Below are 23,329 nucleotides of genomic sequence, written 5' to 3'. Positions count from 1 at the left end.
GTGCTCGTGTGTTTGTAGAGTGAGCGAGATAGCATATAGTATGAGGCTTGTTAAAACATGCATTTGGTTTTCGAAATTTTAAATATTTGTTTCACCTGGTGTATGGTATACCCAAGTCGGCGAGACAACTTACTTAGAAATAGAAATTATTATCCTAGGATTTAGATAGAACAAAGGATAAATAAGGAAAGTTTAGGTCTTTATGTCATGCAAAGGTGTAAAACGGTAATTTCTAATTAATTCTAATTTTTTAGTTTTATAAATAATTTTTTTTGGATCAATCAGTATGTATAATAAAAACTGCATATTTTTCCAGCAAAAGTTAACAAATCGAACAGCGCAAATAACAATTAAAACCAGCGACATTGACTTCCGTAATTGACTGTCAAACCTATAAGAGGCAATGGCAGCTTTTGGCCCAGTTTAAGCAACATTTTGTTGAAGTTCAAAATTTGCAATACACTTTAATTTAGTATCCACATCACGTATCACGTATGTTTTCCCCCCGCCCACGACTTTTTATAAGAAGCACAGCCTTAATATTTTCATTAGATTTTGTTTATGATCTTGTTTGATATTTATTCTCATTCAGAATTCTCAATTCAATCCTTCTTTTCCTGCTGCCCTTATTGCATATACATATACATATATAAATCTTCACATAGTTTGTGTATATATATATATATATATATATATGTATGTATATATATATACATATATATATTTTTGTTTTTGGTACAAATTGTATGCATTATTAACTGTTTTTTCTTTCTTTTAGCAAATTTTTAAATTTCTATTTGTATAAATCTTAAAAGTTAATATTATTGCGCAGCTATTTTCCACCATATTCTTTAGAGCTCGTCCTAAGTTTTTGTTTTATAGTATTTTATTTTATTTTTTTGTTGAAATACGTTTATCAAAGTTTTTGACGGCGTGGAAATATATAAATGCATTTGATTTTCTGCATGTTGTTCAGTTGTTGGTTTTTCTTTTTCTTAGGCATTTCATAAATCATTCACATTTCTAATTATTTATTTTCCTTCTTTTTTTTTCGTTATTAGTGTTCAATTAATTTATGAATTATTTGTATAATTTTTACATCTTGTTCTACATTCACACACATTATACAACTTTGCCCATGTACACGAACAAAACAAAAAATATTAAAAAAAAAAAACAGTGAAAATAATCATAATATATATTATTATAAAATGTATATATAAGCTAAATTTGATTTTAAAATTGTTATTAAATATTTATAATCTCCGTTTGTGTGTGTGTGTTGAAATTTGGGAATTTTGCGCTAATTTGATAGGGTTTTTCTTTTGTTTTTTTTAAAATTTTTTTTTTATTACATAATATTAGTGCTAGATTATTAACTAAATTTTGTTGCTGCTGATATTTTTTTTGGGTTTTACACGGAAGGCCGGCTTTAGAAAACTGAAAATTAATACAAGAAATGCTTGAATATATATTTATACATATACATATATATATATACATATATATATATATATATATGATATGTATGTTTAGGATAAATAAAACTAAAAGACTGCCTCCTGTTTCTTTTCATAACAACAACTAACACACGCACTTGGTAATTAAAATTTGCATTCTTTCTCGTTTTGTTTAATTATAATAAAAATAGAATCCTATTAATTACATAAATAAAAAAAACTTTTAAATCATTACACAAAATTACACATTAAAGAATTGTACACATTGTAAAAGAAACACATTCTTTGGGATTATACAGTAGTAGTAGTAGTAGGTGGTAGTAGCAGTAGTAGGTAGTCTGATAGTAAATACATAGGTGAAACACCCAGATTCCCTTCTCCCCCTGCTTCCGCTCCACCCTTATTGATCCCAGTCTGATTGCTTCCTATTCAATATTATGCGGCGAGAAGATTGCGTATATTTTTCGGCGTATTCTCCTCATTCAGATGTTTTGTCGTATAGCGTAAGGCATTGAGCAGGGGTTCCGCTTTAATAGCTGGCTGTGCCTGCAGCAATCGTACACATCCCTTAACATCGACATGGGCCCCGCGTGCAAATGCACCAACCGGATGCACATGATCATAGAGTATGACCAGACCGACCATAACACGAAGAACCAGCATCTGTGTCTCCTCGCGTTCAATCTGTTGCAGTAGTTTGCTAAGAAAAAACAAAAAACACAAACAATTAACTATGGAAATGTATTTTGGTTTTTGAGATAACTTACGGATTCTCCAGCATTCTCAGGCACACTTTGGCCATAGTTCCTAACGTTTCTGTTGTATTCTCCACATCGTCCGCATTGTCATTTACAAACTTCGATGTCGCCTCACTCAATACTTTCAGCATGGGTGTGGCATGGGCATAGAATAATGACATACGATTGGCCAGCTCCGTGCTGACCAACATATTCTCTGTGGAATCCACACGCTGGCGGCTCACAATGCGTCTATAGTAACTAAAATCATTCTGTATGGCGGGTGTTTTCATCTGTCAAAGGAGAACAAGCGAGAAAAATCTAGTTAGTTTTATATTTTAACACAATGAAGTCTAAAAAATCTATAGCTTTCGTTGAAAAACTAATTGAAACAATGCATAGCTCAGACTTGGAAGATAGGTAAACTAAATTCTACTTTAATAGAACATTTTTTGGATAGACCTTGATGGCAATGCCTTTATCCAACAGTGAGAGGCAAACCAAAAGCAGATCACGTTCATCCAGTTCTCATTCAGTAAGAGAGGAGGGCGGCAGTAATCGTAAGGTGCTTGATCAACTAAATCAGGAATTTGATCAGGATATTGTACGCTTGGAACATTCTATATGCTCATTGGAATTTCGCGAGAAATCATTGGCCACCGCATGGATAGCCAAATTGAAAACAACTCAACGAAAAGTCCATGAGGCCAAAGCAAGAAATCAAATTCTAGCCTATATATTGAAATGTGTAAATGAAAATGTATTTAATCATGAGCCATTCAATAAGCCACCACCCAGTCTCAGTTTGTCCACCATTAAGGCAACTTTGGTAAGGCACTAAACACTTAATTATTTTTATACATTTTCCAACACTCCTTCTTTTTGGCCCTATAGCATCTAACATATAATACCACATGCATGGCTACGGCCAGTCAGCAAGAGAAAAATAAATATCTTAGCGAGTTATTTAACAATTGTTACGATGCTGGCGATTTTCTATCCCAATTGCCTGTGCCACGTGATGGTGCATTCTTTGTGTTGCATATGCGTCCAAATTTACAGTGAATTTCATTTCTTTTGTAAAACCAAATTAGCAAATACAAAAAAAGGTATGTATGTAGTTGGTTACTTATGTTGCTGCATATGCATCTGTGCAACACTGCAAAAGTTTGCCAATTGTTTTGGTTGGCAATGTTTATCTTTAATTAAGTTGAGACTTGTAAAATCTAATTACCTATGTCGTCGTCGCCGTCGTAGTACGTGACACCGCAATTTACTTAGTTTTCCAATTTGTGTGGCAGGCCCAAAAACCAAATAGCAGCAGCATTTTAACTGTCAGGGCTGGACTAGCGCCGTGCGTGAGAAAATATTCAAACATGTAAGAGACTTGCCGACGTTGCTGTCATTTAATTTAAATTGAGTTGAGTCTTACTTGAAGTTTTGAGTCTTGCTCATCATTCACCTTGAAAACAAAGCGCTCTGTATCTCTCTCTCTCTCTCTCTTTCTAGGTCTAGCTCTATCGTGGGGGTGAAACAGCATAGTTGGGGCTGGGGCTTTATATAAATACGTTATTAGCATAAATCGTTCTGAACAGTCAGAAATGCAACTTCAAACACAACGGACTAACAAAAGCGGACCCAGTTGGGTGGTGAGTGTCTCTCGATCGTGATGATTAATCATTCATTTAATGATATTTTCTATATATAGCATCTATCAATTGGGTTAGTGTTAATGATGAATTCATCATGCCTTGGTCAATATGCATCACTATATGGCAATCAACAGGCTTATGGCCATAATCTAAATCAATATGAGCTCATATATGCCCAACAACAACAGCAGCAACTGCAACAGCAGCAGCAACAACAACAACAACAACAACAACAATATGAAGCGGCAGCTCAATCCATTTGGTCAGGTGCCCCAATTGTGGTCAGTGACAATGCGAATAACTATTTGGAACAACAGTATCAAACTCCTATAGATTCATCATCATTATCAGCAGCAGATAGAAGGCAACAGCACTCCATTTGGGGGGTAGACCCAAGAGCACCACCACCACCCAGGCCAATCCCAATCCCAACACGTGCTGCCAATCATAATTACGACAATGTGTCAGGCTATGTTCCTGGTTACTTTTATCAGCCAGTGCCAAGACCAACAGCAACACCAGCACCAATAGAAGCCACAACATCATCCTCGCATCAATCAGAATTAGTGCCAAGTGAAGCACGTCGTCGTTTGGAGCAGCAGCAGGAGGATGAAGAGCAAATCGTCCACATAGGCGGTAGTCGTTCTTTGGCCACAAATTACAAGAATTACAACCGCAACTTCATACAACCGCAACAACAGCAGCCTCAGGCATTAAGTCAACAAGAGTATATAGCCAAATATTTACAACATTATGCCAACTATGTGCGTAAATATCCGCAACGTTTGCGACCAATCTACAACGACGACAAGTGAATGAGACACTAAAAATATGCCAAGCATTTGGGTCATCCATTTTCCAAATATATGAAACGAAATAAATGCCACATTAAATAGTCTAATTTTATTCAATAAAAATACAGCAACAATGAGAACTAAATTGATGAAGTCGTCGTCCCACCCTCCTCCATCCAACGAATGCGTTGGAATTTCTTGATACAATGCCAAGAAAATTTCTGCAGTTTGGCTAATTGCAGTGCGTGCTGAGAGGCAGAAAGACAGATCGATTGCAGGAGATAGTAATAGCAAATAGGCGAAGAGAAGGAGGATGGAGGAGCAATAGAGGAGGGAGGATATGGAACAACAAAAGGCATCAAGTGCCTTTGTCATTGTCATCGTTTTACACGAAGCGGCGGAGGCGGCGGCGGCGGTTCGACAAGCAAAGTCAATGGGAAAATTGTGTAGCATACTTTGCGGTGCTTTTGTAAAAAGTAAGCAAGAGGAGAAAGAGAGGGAAATAGAAACATGGAATCAAAACGGAAGTACCTAATAGTTTAAAGTCACGTTTTGAATTTGCCACAAAAAGCATAGAAGGGGCTACTTCAATTTGATTAAGGGAAGCGTTCGGAATTGGTAAAACTTTCTTTACTTTAAAAAACACACAATATATGATTTCTAATGTAGTCAGATTGATAAAATTCATTATTATTTTAAAAAGAATGCCTAAGAAAGCCAAAAAAATCGTACGAGTTAAAAATTTATATATTCATACGCCCTGTGGTAAATACCGGCTGCCTCCTTGTGGATACGCCACTGTTGCCATTTAATACTCATACTCATGATGTGCATACTTATACATTATATGTACATATATAATGGCGAGGTGTAGAACTAGCTAGCTAGGGTGAAGTAGCTGACACTTTGATACACAATGAACGTGCAATTTGCACCATCATCATCATCATCATTGCCTTCAACATCATTTGCAACACCATTGAGAGAAGGGACAGAGGGAGGCATAGATGATATTGCCTCTTGCCCTACTTGTTCTCTAGTATATATGTTTGTATGTATGTATGTATATACCTCCATAGTACTTCCTCTTCAGTTTTACTATAACTAAAAAACGGAAACGAGCCATGGGAAATGCTCGATTCACAGAGAGATTTGCCATAACCATTAATCGATTTGTTTGGAGGAACCAGTCAATAAACTGACATATTTAAATATGTTCAAATACAACGACTTAGAGAGAGGGAGACACACTCAGAAAGAGATAGAAGGGGATGAATTCAGATGAAATTTAACCCACTTTGTGGGTCATTCCGTTTGTGGTAACTCAAACAGCTTCATCCAGGCATAAATTTCTGATTGCTTTGCGTGTTCAACCAAGCATTGGCAAACGTTTGGTTGGTTGGTTGGTTGGTTGGTTTGTTTGTTGGACTCCCCGGCCATTTAAATGGCTCTCATGTGTAAATGTTAATGAGTCTTTACTGTATCAGCAGCAAGCAAAGATTTTTCCATCAATGAGCCGCAGCACGCGCTCGACAGTCAGTCAATTAAAAATGCAACCACGCGCGCCATGAGTTGGCATGGACTTGGTTTTGGCTACACACATACATATGTGCATTTGGTTTGCCCCTCCTCCCACACATACACATTCAGAACAACCACAACCAGGGCAGGAGTCTCTTCGTTTTGGTTAGAAGGCGCCTCAAGAAATTAACCCAAAAGTATTTGTAGGCTTTTACAGAAAACTCCTTTTTACAGTTTGAAAATATCCAAATTCCATTTTTTGAAATATGAGTGAAATAAAAAGTATTGCTATATATTGGACTTAATAACCTCGTATTTTTTGATCCGTTCCTGGCAAAACCAAGCCAACAGTAAAACAAAAAAAAAAGACATTCTGACCCACGCTCTCTTTTTATTTCTTTTATTCACTTTTGGTGGGCGTCGTTCCAACCAAATATGGACAAAGACATGTAACACACACACACACACTCAGGGAAAGAGACATCCGAGACTACTTCCACCTGGTTGTGGTTGCGGTGATTGTGAATACACCTCCTCCTTCTCCTACCCGCATCTTTATGTAACTAACTAACTCACCTTGTACTCATCGAATTTCAATACAAATTCTAAGATCTCGGCCAGCTGTTTGACCAACGCTTGCTGTGTCTCCAAATGCTGCGTTGGATTCAATTTGCCACCAACCAGTTGACCCAACAATTTGGGCACTATTTTATCCAGATTCATGGAGTGCTCATAGCAACGTTTCAGCTTGGTAACCAATGGCAATACAGCGGACCAGGCCTTGCCTGTAACTTCTGGTGAGGGATCGGCAATGGCTTCACGTATCTCCTTGCCGGCGCCCTGTAAAAGAAAGAAAACACAAAAGTTGGTCAATAAATATATGTATATATTAGTTAGTTAGTGAGTTAGTTAGAGTTTGCAAGCAAAATGTGAGTTTGGCATGCGAGCACAATATATAAATGGTCAGTTCTCTGAACTGAACTGAACTGAACTAAACAGAAGGCGGCGGTGTAGGCTTTTGTGGTTATTTCTATGCCACATGCAACAATAACCATCAGCAAACCGGGAGCCGGAGACGAACCAGAGGAACCGGAGGTTCTCGTACATTGACCGGCGTAGCGATTTTTATCGAAACTCTATGATCAAAATGAAGCTAACGAACCAACTGACCACTCCACTCTCTAGTCCAATTCACTTCAGTACGGTCATTGCATGTTTTCAAAAGTTCATTCTCTGTTTTTTTTTCATTATTTTTAATGTTTAATTTACTTTCATATACACACATACACAGAGAGAAAGAGACAGAGAGAGAGAAAGAGAGAGAGACTGTGTATAAATGGCAATCAACAAATGGCGTTGATTATTTCCAATTGAGGCGTTTTGATTTTTGCTTTTGTTAATACTTTTAAGTGACCCCACACTAATAACAAGAGAGTAAATATAATTTTCAAACACTTTTTACCCATTTTTTGCAGGTTCAAACTGGGTCAAAGAAACAAAAACACACATTCGTCTATGCGGAATTGGTATTCGAATTTGTTGCCCGGGTAAGTTTATAATTTAACCATTTGAAATTCTAACAAAATGAGTAATCCATTTAGACAAGTCTCAAGTATAGAATTCAAAACTTGTTTTTAGATTGACTCCCTCTTCCAACATCCCCCAGCCACTCGGCCTGTAAATAGTATTTAACTAACTGATTCATAGGCATAAACAATTCATTCATTTTAACAAATCGATTAGCTTGAAATACTTTTCAATTAAATCTAATCTGCTAGCTAGTAAATTAATATAATATCTATAATCGAGAAAGATTTTATATAAACTAAAATATTTACTCGTTTTATTTATTTATTAAATAAATTTGTCTAAATAATTTGTCCGTTTTACAATTGTGTCTTTTACATTGATAAATTGAAGTAATCAATCAGCAAAAACCATAATCAATATATTTGAAATTTCAAATCCTATTAGTGATAACTATATGATTAATATAAATATAATGTCTATTAGTTTTTATTATTAGGTAATTCTATTGCTGATGGCTCTTTTATTTTTAATTTTATTTCGTAAATAAATTGATTCTAGTTCTACTATTTTGTTAGTTAGTTAGAGTCGAGACTCTTGACTCTTAGCGTATTAGCTTTAGGCATATTTTGCTAATGACCAGGCCAGACCCAAAGGTAAGATCACCTAAAATTTGTTAGGCAACAATGTCTGGGGGCCCAATTGGCTCCACCCACTTGATGAAGTCGTCGTCTTCTTCTTCTTATAGCGTGTGTGTGGTGTTTTTATTTAGTTTTGTTTTTTGGTCAGCAACACCTTAATTATATGTATAATACCCCCAAGAGGGGTAGTCGCGTGTCTAACCGATTACAGAAACATTGGCATAAATTTTGTTAAGGAATTACACAAGTAGAAGAAACCTTTTTTTAGGTGACCCCTACTCTAGAGGATTTTGTGTGTGTGTGTGTGTGTGCGGTTATTTTTGGTTTGCACACCTCTTTCTTCACTTTTGTGTGAGGGTGTGAGTGTATGAAATGTAATGGGCCAGCACGTGTTGTGTGTTTATAATTAAATTGCTGCGCATATCCAAGCGAACATCATATAAACACACTTCTCCGTCCATTTATCCATCCATCCAGACGTCGTCTACCTCTGGTTTCCTGCCCCACGCTTATACACACGCCTCAAAAGCCACATCCACCCACAGGTTCACACTCTCTGTTAGGGCCGAGCAGAAGGAGGGGCAGCAGTAGCAGCTGGATGGGGAAGACTCTTTCGAGTGCAACTGTCTGTTGTACAAACAAACAAACATTGCAACGCTCTTTAGTTTTGTTTTCGCAATTCTTTCTTCTCTTTTCACTCTACATAATTTACACCTGTTTGTAAGTCAAGTTTTTTGTCCTTGGCAGCAGCTGCAAGGCATCGTCCATTCATTCATTCATTCATTCAGCTATCCATCCATATGGACTAGAGACAGCTGCTTGGGTATCTTTTTATTTTCAACATGATGACATTTTTCAAGACTGTTTGAAAGTGTCTCTTCTGGGCCCTGGCCTGACTGTTTAATGTGCGCAAACAACATTGTAAACATTGCAAGCAGAGCAAACGGCAAAGGCATTGCGCCCTTCCTTGCAGTTGCCTTTGCCTTGGCATTGTCCCGTTTACGCCACTGACTCTCTAAGGACATTCTTGCCAACACACAGAGAGGGGGAAAGAGACAGAGAGAGAGAGTCTCGGGTGTGCATCGCACAGATTTTGCAGGCACTACACCCCATCCATACATACATCGGGTTCGTTGTCGTCGTCACATATGGCCAAGTGTTTGCCGGTGAAACAAAAGACGCATGAAGGTGGAAAGCCTTGTGTTTGCATTTTGTCCACACAGGAAACGAGTCTTCTTTCGTCTTTATCCTCTGAGGCTGCTCTGCTCCATTTGCCACTAGCACGTGCTGACTGTCTGTCTGTTTGCCTGTTTTTCTGTGTTTTTGGCATTTACCAGGGAAAACTTTGCCACCACCCCCCCTATGCCTCCCACCACTCCCAGCCACCACATCACACCGATAAGAGCAGCAAACTTGAACTTGCATGACTTTTATGATGAAGAAAAAAATATAAAAAAATCCAGGCAGAGTCTGCCTCTGAGACTAAGAGAGTGGGAAAAAACCGTTTTTCATGTTGCAAATGTTTCTAGTCATTTTCTTTTTCTTTTATTTTTTAATTAACACTTTAATGTGGTCGGACTGTTGGTAGACCTCTCTTTTGCCTACAGAGTTTTCATTTATTTCAACTAAACAGACCGCGAGAGTGCACATGAATAGCTAATTAAGTTTTGCACATCTCTGGCACACACACTCTCACACACACACGTTTAAGAAGCAGTAAACGAAGTGCTTTTAATTGAAAATGAAATTACTAGCGTAATGCGGAAATGCAACACTGCACAAACGGCACACACACAACTCGGACAATGTACTAACTGATCATTATTATCATCCTCCTCAAATGGACACCCATTCGCCCATTCGCTTGGTCTCTGGTTTGGTATTAAATGTTCATTTTGACACTTGGACACTTGTAGTACATCATGGACGTCAGTTTAAATGCACATTAGTACTCCAAAGCGTCAGTACATACGTTATTGCCTTTCTTTTGTTTCCATGGAGGTCGGTCGCATGTCGTTCTGCTACCATACGAAGCGTATACGTAATACGTGAGAAATGTAATATTTCTCAAATATATTACACACTTTATTGATCTCTAATCAGACATTTGGGTTGGGGGAGGATCCTGTTTCAAGATCCCAAGATATTATGTTACCCAAAACCGATTTTCCCCCTTCGCCTTGGAATTGGATATAACGAATGCTTTGATGATGCAAATGGCAAGAGACTGAAAAAAACGTAAATATATCAAGCCTAGATAAACATATTTTGTTATCCTTATTAAGCATGTGAAATAGTATACTTCATATGGAAAAAGAAGAAAAGTTGTACTAGCTTTTGAAAAATGATTACTTATTAATTTTAAATTTAATTATTAATCTTAAGCGTAATCAAATAGGAATAGTCATAACCATTTTTCTGTTTCTTGTTATCGTATCCACAAGAATTATTCATAATTTGATGACAAATTCATATTATTATTTTTAACAAATTTAACTTAGGAAATTTTAAATCTGTTTTACAATGGATTACTAGCTGCCTGGACTTTGGGCTTTTCTTGCCAAACGTTTCAAACATTATAGACCTTTTTTCTACAAAGAAATCGAGATCCTTTTTAAAGGAAGCTTGACGTATTTAGTTTTCTAAGGAGCAAAGAATATAATAGAGGGTTTCAAGTATTTTATTTAATACATATTTATTGGGTATATAACTTCGTTCGTTTTGTTTATTAAAAGAAAAGCATAAATTGTTTTATATTCCATTGTTGTAATATTCTGAAAGAGAATTATTCCAGTGTGAATATTTTACATACATATGATTGCTTATTCTTTTCAAAATGATTTTGAAAACTGCCAAAAAGGTAGCGAAAAGGTCATAACTGCAAGTCGAACCTTGTATTTAAGCCGTCTCGAGGTCAATTTTCAAAAATAAGATTATTTCAAAGGCAACACCAAAACGTGAGCAGTTTGTCTGTATAGCTATTTCAAGAAAAACACAGTTCTATCATCAGCAGAATGCTAGAATTAAAGAGTTGTGGCCATAACATGTCTTCAACGCTAAAACTAGTTGGGAATCGCAGCTAAATAAAGCGAAAAAAGAATCGCAAAGCCTACATAACTTCACTTTTCGTTGAATAAACAGCAAAGAAAAATCATCTAGAAAATGTCAATTCTATATTGCGCTTATGAACTGAATATTTAAGCAATGCCAATTTGGCCAATGAAAAACACGAATAACATATGTGTATATTAACTTCTCTTTCTCTCCTCAAGTCTACATACATATGTATGTACATATATGTAGCTATAGTCTATAGGGCGACATTGCTGCTTATCCAACAAGTACAAGCGCCATGGACTTTCGCCCACAATGAAAACGCGTGACGTGCGATACAACAAAAAAAAAAACACTTTAAACTTAGCTCCATCCATGATGATGATACAGAAAAAAAGTGTGGGTGGATGGGGTGCTGGCCATTGCATATACATACATACTTATACATATACAAACGAATGCATAAAATGCTTTTGTGTGGATGCCACAAACAAAAAGGTTATTCTGTGGCAAAGGGAAAATAACCACTGCGACAATAACAACAACAACAGCAAATGACTGACTGCAATTTTCCCTCTCGCTGTATTCTAATTTCTGTAGACTTGCATCATCATTAAATCTGAAATTTAAATTTGTATGCCAGTCACGTTGAACTATCCTCTATGAATGAAATCGCCGTCACCTCGACCAATGCCTCGTAACCGAATAATTCTTATTAATTTCTCATAATTTCTTGTTGAATAAACCAGAAAAATACACTCGCTCAATGGAGTGATGGAGGGGGGGAGAACAGACACTCACAGACACTTGGACGCCCCGCTTGGATGACAAACTGGCGACGTCAGCGCCAGCTAAACCACATTCCCATAGTATATAGGCGAAGTAAGTGGAGGGGTGGAGAGGGATCGGTCTACAACATAATCATTAATATTTCATAATACTAATTTGCCTTTTGCCCTTGCTGGGGCTGCTACTGCCACAGCTACTGCTTGTTGATTTCCTAAAGTGTCTTCCGCTGACGAAAACTTACATATATAATGATGGATCCATCAATCCATCCACTGAGTCTGATATCAGCGAAAAAAAACCAACGACAAGAACATATGTTTGCGTATTGCAAAACTCTTTGAAATATGTTGACGTCTCGACTCCCAGAGCTTTGCTCGCCTCTGACTCTGACTCGTCTGACGCTGGGCTCTGACTCACATGCGATCATTGGCTTTGTTATATAAAGCAGAAAAAAATAGGGAAAGAAACGAGTGTTGGCTAGAGGTAAATCACTTTTGTTTTTCACAAGAATGTCATGATGCCTGCCTGCTGCTGCAACAATAACAATTATAAGATATCTAGCTAAACAATTATCTGCAGGTGATGATAATGATGATGATGATGATGATGATCATCACGAGATGATGCAAGGCATTATAAATAAACATTACCCATTCCAGGTATTTGGGCCTTAAGTGAATGCTGTCATTGTTGTGACATATTTGGGCACTGAAATAGCAAAAAGGGCCCTAAAAATATTAAAACATAAATAGAGAGAGAGGGAGAGAAAAAGAGAGGGGAACTCAGTCACACGAAACTCAGGAAACTCACTCAAAACATTCGAAACACTGAAAATGATGCAGTGAATCATAAATATCAACACTGACAGAGCAGGCAGAGACAGAGGCGGCACTCTGATGAATCTACCTCGCAGAGGAGAGAGAACAAAGGATTTGCAATTCACTGAACTGAGGCAGGCAGGAGAGTACATACACCACACACACACACACACACACACTCTAGGTAAAACTTAAATGATGCGTAAATTGTAAATTAAATTAAATTTTTTTATTGTTGTTTATTTATAAATCAGCTAAAAGTAGAATACAAAAGGCTTATTATAACCCACATTCCAAAAGGGCTTAAATAGGCTCTAATCAATAAATACATTATGGAAATTAAAAGGTAGCTAATCCATATTAATCCATCTGATTGAGCAATATTTAAAACGAATTCTTCAATTTATATTGGTTATACATATGTTCATTTTCCTGAAGCTAGAAAGAGGCAAGCAAAACCTAATACTTAGGTACAAAGTGCTTTAATTTGTTTTGGTAATACACTCAGAGCTTAAGTCATGAATAGTATACTTGCCATTCTTTATTAACTTATTTAAAACAAAATGTGACACTGAGTTTCTTTTTCTTAAGAATTTTGTTATGGGAATGGGAAAATTTGTTGGGGTAGCAAGATTCAAGATAATCTATAAATAGAAAATCCAATCACAAAATAATCACTTAAATAGTATTTTTTTTGTGTTCTTTTTTTTGAGTAAGAAATTTTCCTTCACAAGAAAATTTCAAGTTTTAGTCATAAATCAAGACTAGTATGTGTGAAACAATTATTAAAATTCTCAAGCGTAAAGTGAAATTCGTTTTTGATAAGAGTTGGTCGTATTATGTGTTCTTTTAATAAGTTTTTCTAGCACTATTAGCTAAATTTGATAATACTTAAGGGCTTTAGATAGATTCATTTGGCTTTTGGGATGTTTAAGTTAATGGAAACTGATACACATTGCAAAAATTTTATACGCAAACCAATATAAAAAAAAAAAAACAGAAAAAAAGGTTATAATTCCGAGCAACAGGGTTTTGGATGTCACGAGCGTCGTAATTTATCAAGATAATCGACCACAACAGCAACAGCAATTGCCATAAAGATAAGATAAACATGAGAATTATCAATGTCAATCCAAGTGGCGGCGGCGTCAGGCAGCGACCGACCCACCGACCGACCGACAGACATACCCAACAATAAATGCCACAGAGAAAATGTTGAAAGAAACGTTCGATTGCATTTAATTATCGACAAAAAAACAGAGTTGTGCGTGGGGGATCAGTGGAGGAGTGGAGGAGCCTCAAAAGAGTCGCAGTCAACGTCAGAGAGATGTCAATGTACGTTCGGTTCAGGCAGGCCATAGAAATGCCTTGGTAGGAAGGCGGGCAAGAGGAGGAATGGGATGCCAATTCGTATGGGGGAATATTACACATGTCATTCTCTTGTTTTCAATTAACTCGCATAAATCACAATTGTAGGCAGACATATGTATATGTATGTATATACATACATATATACTCCATATCGATTAATGGCAGGTTGCGAGTTGGAAAATGTTCTCAAACAGCTGTTGGAAATTGGGTTAACGTTGCTGCCTGCTTTTGGCATTTTAATTGAGGCATCATCATCAGCAAAAAAAGAGGAAACAAATAAATATTGCATTTCTTTGCGCAAAAAAAAGAAATTACACATACGCCACATTGCACACAACAGAATGTTTAACATATGTACACAGAGATATGTATGTATGTATGGATGTACATATATGACATGTAATAGTCTTTATTATGGGAAAGGATTTCATAATTTCCGGCTTAAATTGTTCATTTGGTAGATTTCTTGTAACTAACTAAACAACAAATATTAACTAAAGAAATTTCCTTTTGAAAATAAAAACGCACAAGCACATAGACACATACATAACTCTCTACATATATGTATGTATGTACATTAGTTTGTAAGCCGCTTAAAGAGTTGGCACAAGTCCAAACAGTTAGATGACACTCGTAAATTGGCCACTTGGCAGTTTAAGAGGCATTTGCAAAGCAGGTGTTAAGGACAAAAGCAAAAAAAAAAACAGGACCCAAAATCTTTATCCTTACAACCAACCAAATATCCATTTCACCTACCCGTTCACATAAATTTCAAGCTATCTGGCTAAACTAAAGATAAGAAATAAACAAATTCATTCATAACGATTTATTCAATTGAGTTAAATTCAGTTAACAAAAGGCTTGGATTTGGAAGACGAACAAAAATAAAAATAATAACGAAAATGTGTCTGTAGTGTGTGTGTGAGTAGGTGGTGTGTTGGTTGGTTGGAAGGAAGCTGCTGGCACACTCATTCAAATACTTAATTTCATGCAAAATTTGCTCTTCAATTGCCACCAGCAGCACCACCACCACTTCCTCCACCCACCCACCTGAACCTCGGCGAGTGAGAAGCATAATGAGGCATCAAGCAACAACAAGTTGCTTTTGAGTGTGCTCGAAAAACTGTTTCTCTCAAGTGGGTGCCACAAAACGCACACACACACACACAACAAATAAGCAAACAACAACAAATAAAAATGTGTAATTCCAGCAAAAGAAAGAGATTAAATACTAACAAACAAACTCAATTGTATACCATTTTTATGATGAGTATTTATAACAAAAGTAACCACAGAAATTTCATTAAAAATGAAATTTCAATAAAGTAAACTTTTTTTTTTTGACTTAATGAGCGCAAAAGGTTTGCTAACAAGTCTTTAAATAGCCGACAAATCACAGTTTAAGTTTCTCTAAAAATCCGACAAATTTTAAATTAGCCAATAGACATTTTTTTTATTCAACAGGTTAAGTATGTTTATAAATTCGAAATAAATAATATAGAAAGGTCTATATGGCCTTTAACCTGATCCTAATTGGAGACTTTTAATACCAATTAAACAAACTCAGAGATAAATTCTAATAATTTTTTCCACAAACGCAAAATTGCTAGATAGTTTCAACTTACAATTTCAGCAAAGAATTCATTAACCTGAAATTGGAAAATACCGACCCGCAATTGTTTATACCTTATTTTGTTTTCATGACGTCGGAAATACAAAAATAACTAGAGATAGAGACAAACAAGAAAGTGAAATGAAATTACTAAATGATTTCTCTATATACCATTTCATGGTATATGTAAATTTTGAGTGTGTGTGTGTGGTGTGTGTGATGCAACAAAGATTCATATTTGGTGCTCCGTTTTATTGGATTCATGGGAATGAATGAATGTGCGGAAATTAAATTGTCAGAGGTACAAAACCGTTTCCAGAAAGGCTTAGAAGGCTTGCTACAAGGGTAGACATACATAAATGGATGGTATAGACATATACGTATACGTAATATATTTGATAATATTCAAATGATCATCACTGGCACGCACATTATAACAATTATATTGACTGACTGACTGACTGCCTGACTGACCAGCAGCGACCAAATCGACAAACCTAACCCACACCGGAAGTGCGCTGGCGCGACGCTTTTTTCTCTCCCTCTCTCTCTCTTTCTCTGCTTTTTTGCATTCACATTTAACTTATTCGTGGAACTCGAAATGGAACTGGTTAAGGTGGGGATGTGAAGAGTAATATACATTTATCTGTTTATGTATACATAGTCTGTCTAATGATTGCTCATTTTGTTGTTGCTGCCACTCTTTTTTTTTTTATTGTTAAACTGTCGTTTAAGTATTTAATTCACAATAAGTAGATATGCGACTCGCTTCTTATATGTATGTATATGTGGAGCAGCTGAAAAACTTTTGATAAATTAGCTTTGGAAGCGTCACGTTTGAGTGAAAGCAGCTGTCCGAATTTGTATCCAAAACCATCAATTCCGGGGACAGATTTGTTAATTCTTTTATGAAAATGGCCTAAGCTGGCTAGGTTTGTTTCGTTTGATATGCTAAATTAATCAGCTGTTGGTTACAATTATAAATGCAGGAGAACCTCCCGAAAGCTGGATTAGATCCTTTAGATCTGGTTACGACATTACAAGAATCACTTGAATTAAAACTCTAAATTCTTTTTTAAAAATACATTTTCATAAATTTTACAGAATCTTTTAAGTCTTTAGATACATTCAATCATATCAATAAGTGCTTTATTTATCCACTCGAATTAATTTTTCAATTGTTTATAGTTGATGATTTGTAAATTTCTTCTTCTTTAGTGTAATTAGTTAGTCACTGCCAGTGTCAATAGGAATACAAAGTAAAACAGGTATTTTCCTCTGTTTGTTGGTGGGAACTTTGATGTTATATATATAATCAGGCATAATAAATGACCCTTCTTTGTATGATTTCACACATTCTCTTTCATTTTACTTCAATGCTCTCTCTCTCTCTCTCTTGCTGTGCATGGGGAGTGATGGGGCTATAGTCCAAGGTTGTGTATACGATTACGCAGGAGCCCCTTCTCCCTCCATGCCATCACCATGTGTTTTGACAAAATAAAAGGAAAAAGGAAGAACAAAAAACAAGGAGAATTGTGGTGACATCTTAATTAATCACACTATTTAGATTATATTATCTTCAACCCATTAATTTAATTTATATATTCGCTTATTTGCCATTGCATTTGGAAGACTTTTGGCCTAGATCTGGATTTATTTGGGCCATTTCTACTTACCTCTACCAGCACTGTCTCACTCTACTTAACTATCATATTACATTTATGACTATTATTAACTATTATCGCTCATTGTGTTTTGGTATAGAGTGTGGTTAAAGTTTGTCATTGTTGTTGACTTTGTTGTCATTATTAGTTAGTTGCTTTGTTGGTCGACTGCACACACAAAAAAAGCATTGGGCCAATATTTGACAATGGCTTTGATGAGATAAACCAGTTAACAGCAAAGAGGCCCTTCTCTATACTTTCTCTCCCAATCTTCCAATTCCCATTTCTTCCCACTTCTCCACTTCTTTTTGGCTTCTTGGCGTCTTTAAATTTATGGAATTAAGTTCAAAAAAAAAAAAGCATAGCCTGATTTTTGTAAGGAGCAGTTTTCACTCTATTTATAGCAGCGCACAAGCCAAAAAAAAAAAAAAACTCTAAAAAAGGAAAATGTAAAGTTTTTCTTTCTTGGCGCTTAGCCAAAGAATCGAAAAAAGGAGGAGAACGGCTTGACTCTTTTTTGCTGTTGCTCCACAACCAGTTTATTTTGTTTTTTTTTTGCCTTGACAACCAAGTTTCAACCAGTTCAACCCACCAAACCAACAAACCAACCAACCAACCACCCACCCACCCACTCTAACTAAAAGAGCAAAAACCACTAAAACCAAAAATTTCCTATGCTCCCAACATGAATACTCTTTTGCTTAAAACTCTGATGCATTTTAAGAAAAGCTAATATACCCTGCAATTCGGTAAGACAGTGTATAGAAATGCAATTGAAAAATTAAACGCATTTTAAGTAGGTTTGGTTTAGTTCGCTTTGGTTTTGCATTGGATGGGACGGAAAGAACACGGTGGGAAAGAAAGCGGCTAACCAAAGGGTTAAATGGCCACGAGGTCGTTTATTGTTGATGGGTTTGGTTCAGTTTTAGTCATTGGGTCACACTCACACACCAACACAAAGGAAATGAGCTCATTTGGTATACATTTTCCAGTTCATTTGCGTTGATTAAAGCTTTCGGGCCTCGCTCCTGCCCACCCCTCCTCCGAATCCGACTATATACATACATATGTACATATGTATATCTCTGACTGACTGGCCTGTCTGAAATCCCATTAATAATTTCGCACAAACACGAAAGCGAATTTTGAATTGAAAAGAATTGGCTGGGTTGGGTTTGTGTTTTTGGGTAAACGGACCTATGCCTAACTCTTAACGCATGGCAAAGGTCAACATTAATAACAATATCAAAATCAACAACAACAACAACATGATCTGCGGTTGCCGCTGACTAACATGCAGAATGAGAGAAATAATAATATTTGGAAAAGCCACAAGCAAGCAAAAAGTAGTCAGTGACGTCAGAGAGGGAGACAGAGAGGATAGATAATGGAAGAAGTTTTGCTGATGATGATCATACGGGCACGTGTGTGAGTCAGCCCCACCAATACAAGAAGAACGACCAAAAGAAGAGCAAAAGCAAATGCTAAAAACAAGAAGAACAAATATCAATTCACGTTTGTGCGGGAAAAAACAATTGATTTATAAAGTTTTTTAAATTACAAATTACAGCATTTTTATGTTTAGTAATGCAAAAAAGTTTGAGAAGTTGATAAAAAAAAAAGAAAATGAGTCAACTTTAATTATTAAATTATGAAGAAAATGTTCTACTTATGTACATACATACATACATACATACGTATGCATGTACATATGTACATATGTATGTATGAGTAAGGGGCACGACTTATACAATGAAAGATTTTTTTTTAGAATTTAAAGTTTATGGGAGATTTGTTGAAAAATATAAAAAATACTCAAATATAATATTTATGCAAAAAAAACAAAATGATTGATCGATAAGGAGAGAGGTAAAAATAGAGAGAGAAAGAGAGGATCATGCAATTTTTTCATTTGCCTTATAAATTGAATGGGTGTGTGAGAAAGAGAGTGTGAGAGTGAGAGAGAGAGGTTGATTGGCGGAGAGAAGTGTACAAGACAGATAACTGTTTGTGTTTTGCCTTGCTCTCTCTCTCTCTGTTCACCGTTGTTGGGCCTGGCAAAGGTTAAATGCTCAATTTGTTTTTGGAAGTTTATTGCTAATATTATTGCTATTGTTTTTGTTATTGTTGGTTTTGTCGCTTTTGTTGGCCATTTTCATTTGATTATACATACATATCTACTCTTAATGGTTGTTTTTAGACCAAATCGTGGGGTTTTATCAGTAGTTCTTTTGGAGTTTACTTTTCTCATACTATGTTAACTGCTAAGCAGCAGCAAGGGGAAACCCCCCTCCTAACCCACTCCATGTAAACACACACAATAGAACAAATATTATCTTCTTTCTCACCCTAGCTCTTGCTCGCTAACCGGTCCATCATCAAATGACGCACAAAGAACTCGATCTCTTTGGCTCTCTGTATATTTGTATACATGTATTTATTAATATTTATCATATTTAGTCCAAATTTATGGAATTACAGCTACAACAAATTAAAAGAAGATTAATGTGGTGAAATCAAAAAAACTACGGCCTATATCCAACGTACCTTAATATATTCGAAACAAGGATATCGAAAGGGATTTGGGCGTCCCTAAGGTGGGTGATGCTATGAAGCAACATGCAGCAAACTATCTGCAACGCCTCTGTGGTCACCCAAATATTCTAGCCAGACGTCTTACTCATAGACCAAGGAAGAGAAGACTGAAGCGATACCACGTAACGGATCTCCCTAATAGATCCCACGACTAATCAAATCAACCGTCTTGTAAATATTGTAAAAATCTAATATTGTAAATTTTGTATGTAATATTAATTTAACGCATGTAAATATGTCTTGTGATCTATTGTTGTTTCGGTTTAATATAAAGCTAGGTTAAGTTGCCACTGAAGGTATCAGAAAACTAGTTTAAATCAAATATGTATATAAATTTAAAAATATATGCAGTCCTCGGTAGATGACTGAACTGAACAACGAGGATCCGGGTTCGAATCCCAGGCTAGTGTATGGATGTGGTTTTCGTATAAGCCGAAGGCCTTAGTTGCCAGTGCTTGTAAAATATAGTTAGGTTGATAGATTACATCTATATCCTTTTATACTTTTTAATACAATACAATAAAAAAAATAGATATATATGTATATACATATATATATTTAAGATCTACTTCACTCACCTTATAGATTTGTATCTCCTCTAGCACCACTTCTGATTCCTTAAGCACACGCTCTACCTCCTCGTAGACCTCGCGTTCAGTCTCTGTGGGTGCGGCATTCTCGAAGTCCAGAAAGACATCGTAGGATTTGGCTGCGCAACAATTTGAATCGTCGCGTGACAGAAGGCTCAGTAGCTTGCCCATAATTCTGTGTTATGTGGCGTTTTTTATTTTGTTAATTTGAACTAATACTTTTGCTTTATTTTCTTGGTCTTAATTATTATTTGTTTTTGTTTTTGACACACTTCTTTTTCTTCTTCTATTAACTGAAAGAAGAGGGGAGATCGAGAATTTGGAGGATTGTAAATGTGGAGACGGCTCTTGCACCTGTTAGCCAAACACACACAACAAAGGGATTAATAAATTTTCTTTAAATGGCCTCGACCGGCAGCTGCAAAAGGCAAAAGATGCGCAGCAAAAAACAAAACATTATACGGAACTTGTTTAAAAGAAAACACAAAAGAGGCAACAAATTTTTAATAAAACTGACAAATAATGTCGATCAAGCAGACGGCAGGATAGGGCAGGCAACAGGGGTGGGTAAAGAAAACACAAACAAAGGCCGGAAAATGTGTTTTCTTCTTTGGTTTTCAAGCCACTAAATGAAAAACCACCGTAAAACTTACTGTCTTTTTTTTTATTCTACACTATACTGAAGTTTCTATACTCTTTAAAAAATTGTTTCTAAAGAATGTTGGCCAAATAAATCCTAAGAATTCTATGAAAAGTGTCAGAAGAAAGAAAGAGAGAGGAGAAATCAAAATCGTTTTAAAATATGTAAATGTAAATTATTTCTGAAATAAAAGTATCAAGAAGAATATTTAAGAATATGTATCATGCTCTAGAAAGTCTAGAAAGAAACCACCTTAAAAACGACAGTTCCTATAAAAAGTAAACAATCTTTAATGTTAAGATTCACAAGCGTTCAACGTTTGAATGACTGCAAATTTAATTCAACTTTTGACAACGAAATCGTTTATAATTATCAATTTGGTCTAAACCTAATTGGCCATATTACAAATTCTCGAAGCACAAGTATTTTAACAAAATCAATATGCTCAAAATTTGATAAAGCGTATAAAAATATATAGTAAATGGGAATGTTTCAAAAGTATTAAAAAATATGCATTACGGGGGGTGCAGAGGCACAGGCAACGCCAGAGACGAAAGATACAAAGAGAGAGCGAACGAGAGAGAGAAAGAGAGAGTAGGAACTCAAGGATATTATGCCATGTGTCTGTGTGTTAGTGCTGCTTGATGCCCCCTCTTTACCACTCACACACACACACACACATGCATATACATTGGCAAAAGGAAGCGAAAAAAAAACTTATCGAAATTAGTAAACAACTCAACTCAACCAGCCGCAAGGCCAATTTTCACACATCATGCCAAGTAGTAGGAAAAGGCAATTTTCCTTTTTTTGCAACACATGTAAACATTTTTAAGGCCAACCCGCCCACCCCTCGCCTTCTAGTGTGCTTCTCTGTTGCTGCCTCTCTCACGTTCTCTCTCTCTCTGCCACTCACACTCTCTCACTCGCTTTACGTTAATTGCAAAAACACAAAAACAACAAGAGGCCAAGGCGAAGTTCTTGTTATTAATTTTATTTTGTATTTGTTTATCTGCACGCCTTATCTGAAAGGCGGGAGGGGATGGCAGGGTAGGGGCTAAAGGGGCTGGCTGTCATTTCTCTTTCTACTTTTTTCCTGCCATTTTGCGCGCTTATCTACACAATTTTTTTTTCTCTTTTTTTATTATTATATTCCAGTGCTGCCTGCCGCTTGCTTGTCCCAGCCGTTTCTAAAGGGTTTTCTGAGCTCCTTGTGCATTGGAATTTCTTGCGATTTATCACCTTTTTCTGCACCACTTTTTCGCAGTTGCTGCTTTATCGCTCCCTCTCTGTGTGTATTGGTTTGTATACATATATATATATATATATATATATATTTATTGGTGTGTGTGTTGGACAATTGCAGTTGCGCCTACCACATTGTTGATTTGCACAGATTCTAAAGTAGCAAACAAAAAAAAAACAAAAATTCAATTTATATATTGAACATTCACAACGGACGCTCACTCACAGCAAACGCGACGACGATAAAAAAAAAAGACATCCGACGTTTGCGCAACAACTTCTCTTCAGAACCTTTACAAGCGATTTTTTTATTTAAATTTTTAACAAAAACCGCTCACGTGAAAAACCAAAACCCAAAACAACAAAATCCGCCACACGTCCGCTCACGTCGAAAATAAAAACAACAATAAAAAAAAACAATAACAAAAACAACAACGAACTCCTTGCAACCACGTCGAACTCGAGTAATTGATGCCAACGTCATACGAATGATGCGAACTGCACCCGATGAGTTCAACTTCAACATGTTTGCACGTTTTACTCTCTTAAGAGAGAATATTCGCCGTAGAGAGAAAAAAAACCAAAACAACGGTGGTTCGCTACGAACCACATGGAACCA

At 36.3% G+C, this 23,329-nt stretch overlaps 3 protein-coding genes across 3 annotated transcripts; 2 read left to right on the top strand and 1 right to left on the bottom strand.

The window, feature by feature from the left end:
- Positions 1-1,604: 1,604 nt before the first annotated feature.
- Positions 1,605-23,103, bottom strand: LOC6646357 (CYFIP-related Rac1 interactor B). Its single transcript, XM_002069017.4, has 5 exons — positions 22,937-23,103; positions 20,814-21,118; positions 6,741-7,004; positions 2,228-2,490; positions 1,605-2,160 (listed from the first exon to the last, which is right to left on the bottom strand). Exons 2-5 carry the CDS (start codon positions 20,994-20,996, stop codon positions 1,896-1,898), a joined length of 975 nt encoding a protein of 324 aa, XP_002069053.1. The 5' UTR covers positions 20,997-21,118; positions 22,937-23,103; the 3' UTR covers positions 1,605-1,895.
- LOC26529731 lies at positions 2,524-3,510 on the top strand. The gene is made up of 4 exons (XM_015177616.3): positions 2,524-2,617; positions 2,687-3,026; positions 3,092-3,306; positions 3,455-3,510. Exons 1-3 carry the CDS (start codon positions 2,544-2,546, stop codon positions 3,260-3,262), a joined length of 585 nt encoding a protein of 194 aa, XP_015033102.2. The 5' UTR covers positions 2,524-2,543; the 3' UTR covers positions 3,263-3,306; positions 3,455-3,510.
- Positions 3,789-4,750, top strand: LOC26529199 (GATA zinc finger domain-containing protein 10). The gene is made up of 2 exons (XM_023178027.2): positions 3,789-3,846; positions 3,906-4,750. The coding sequence occupies exons 1-2, from the start codon at positions 3,799-3,801 to the stop codon at positions 4,662-4,664; spliced, it is 807 nt and encodes a 268-aa protein (XP_023033795.1). The 5' UTR covers positions 3,789-3,798; the 3' UTR covers positions 4,665-4,750.
- Positions 23,104-23,329: the final 226 nt, after the last annotated feature.

This window comes from Drosophila willistoni (genome assembly GCF_018902025.1).
Source record: "Drosophila willistoni isolate 14030-0811.24 chromosome XR unlocalized genomic scaffold, UCI_dwil_1.1 Seg143, whole genome shotgun sequence".
NCBI lineage: Eukaryota > Metazoa > Arthropoda > Insecta > Diptera > Drosophilidae > Drosophila > Drosophila willistoni.
Note: the sequence above shows the minus strand (reverse complement) of the source record. Positions and strands in the feature narration are given on the sequence as shown.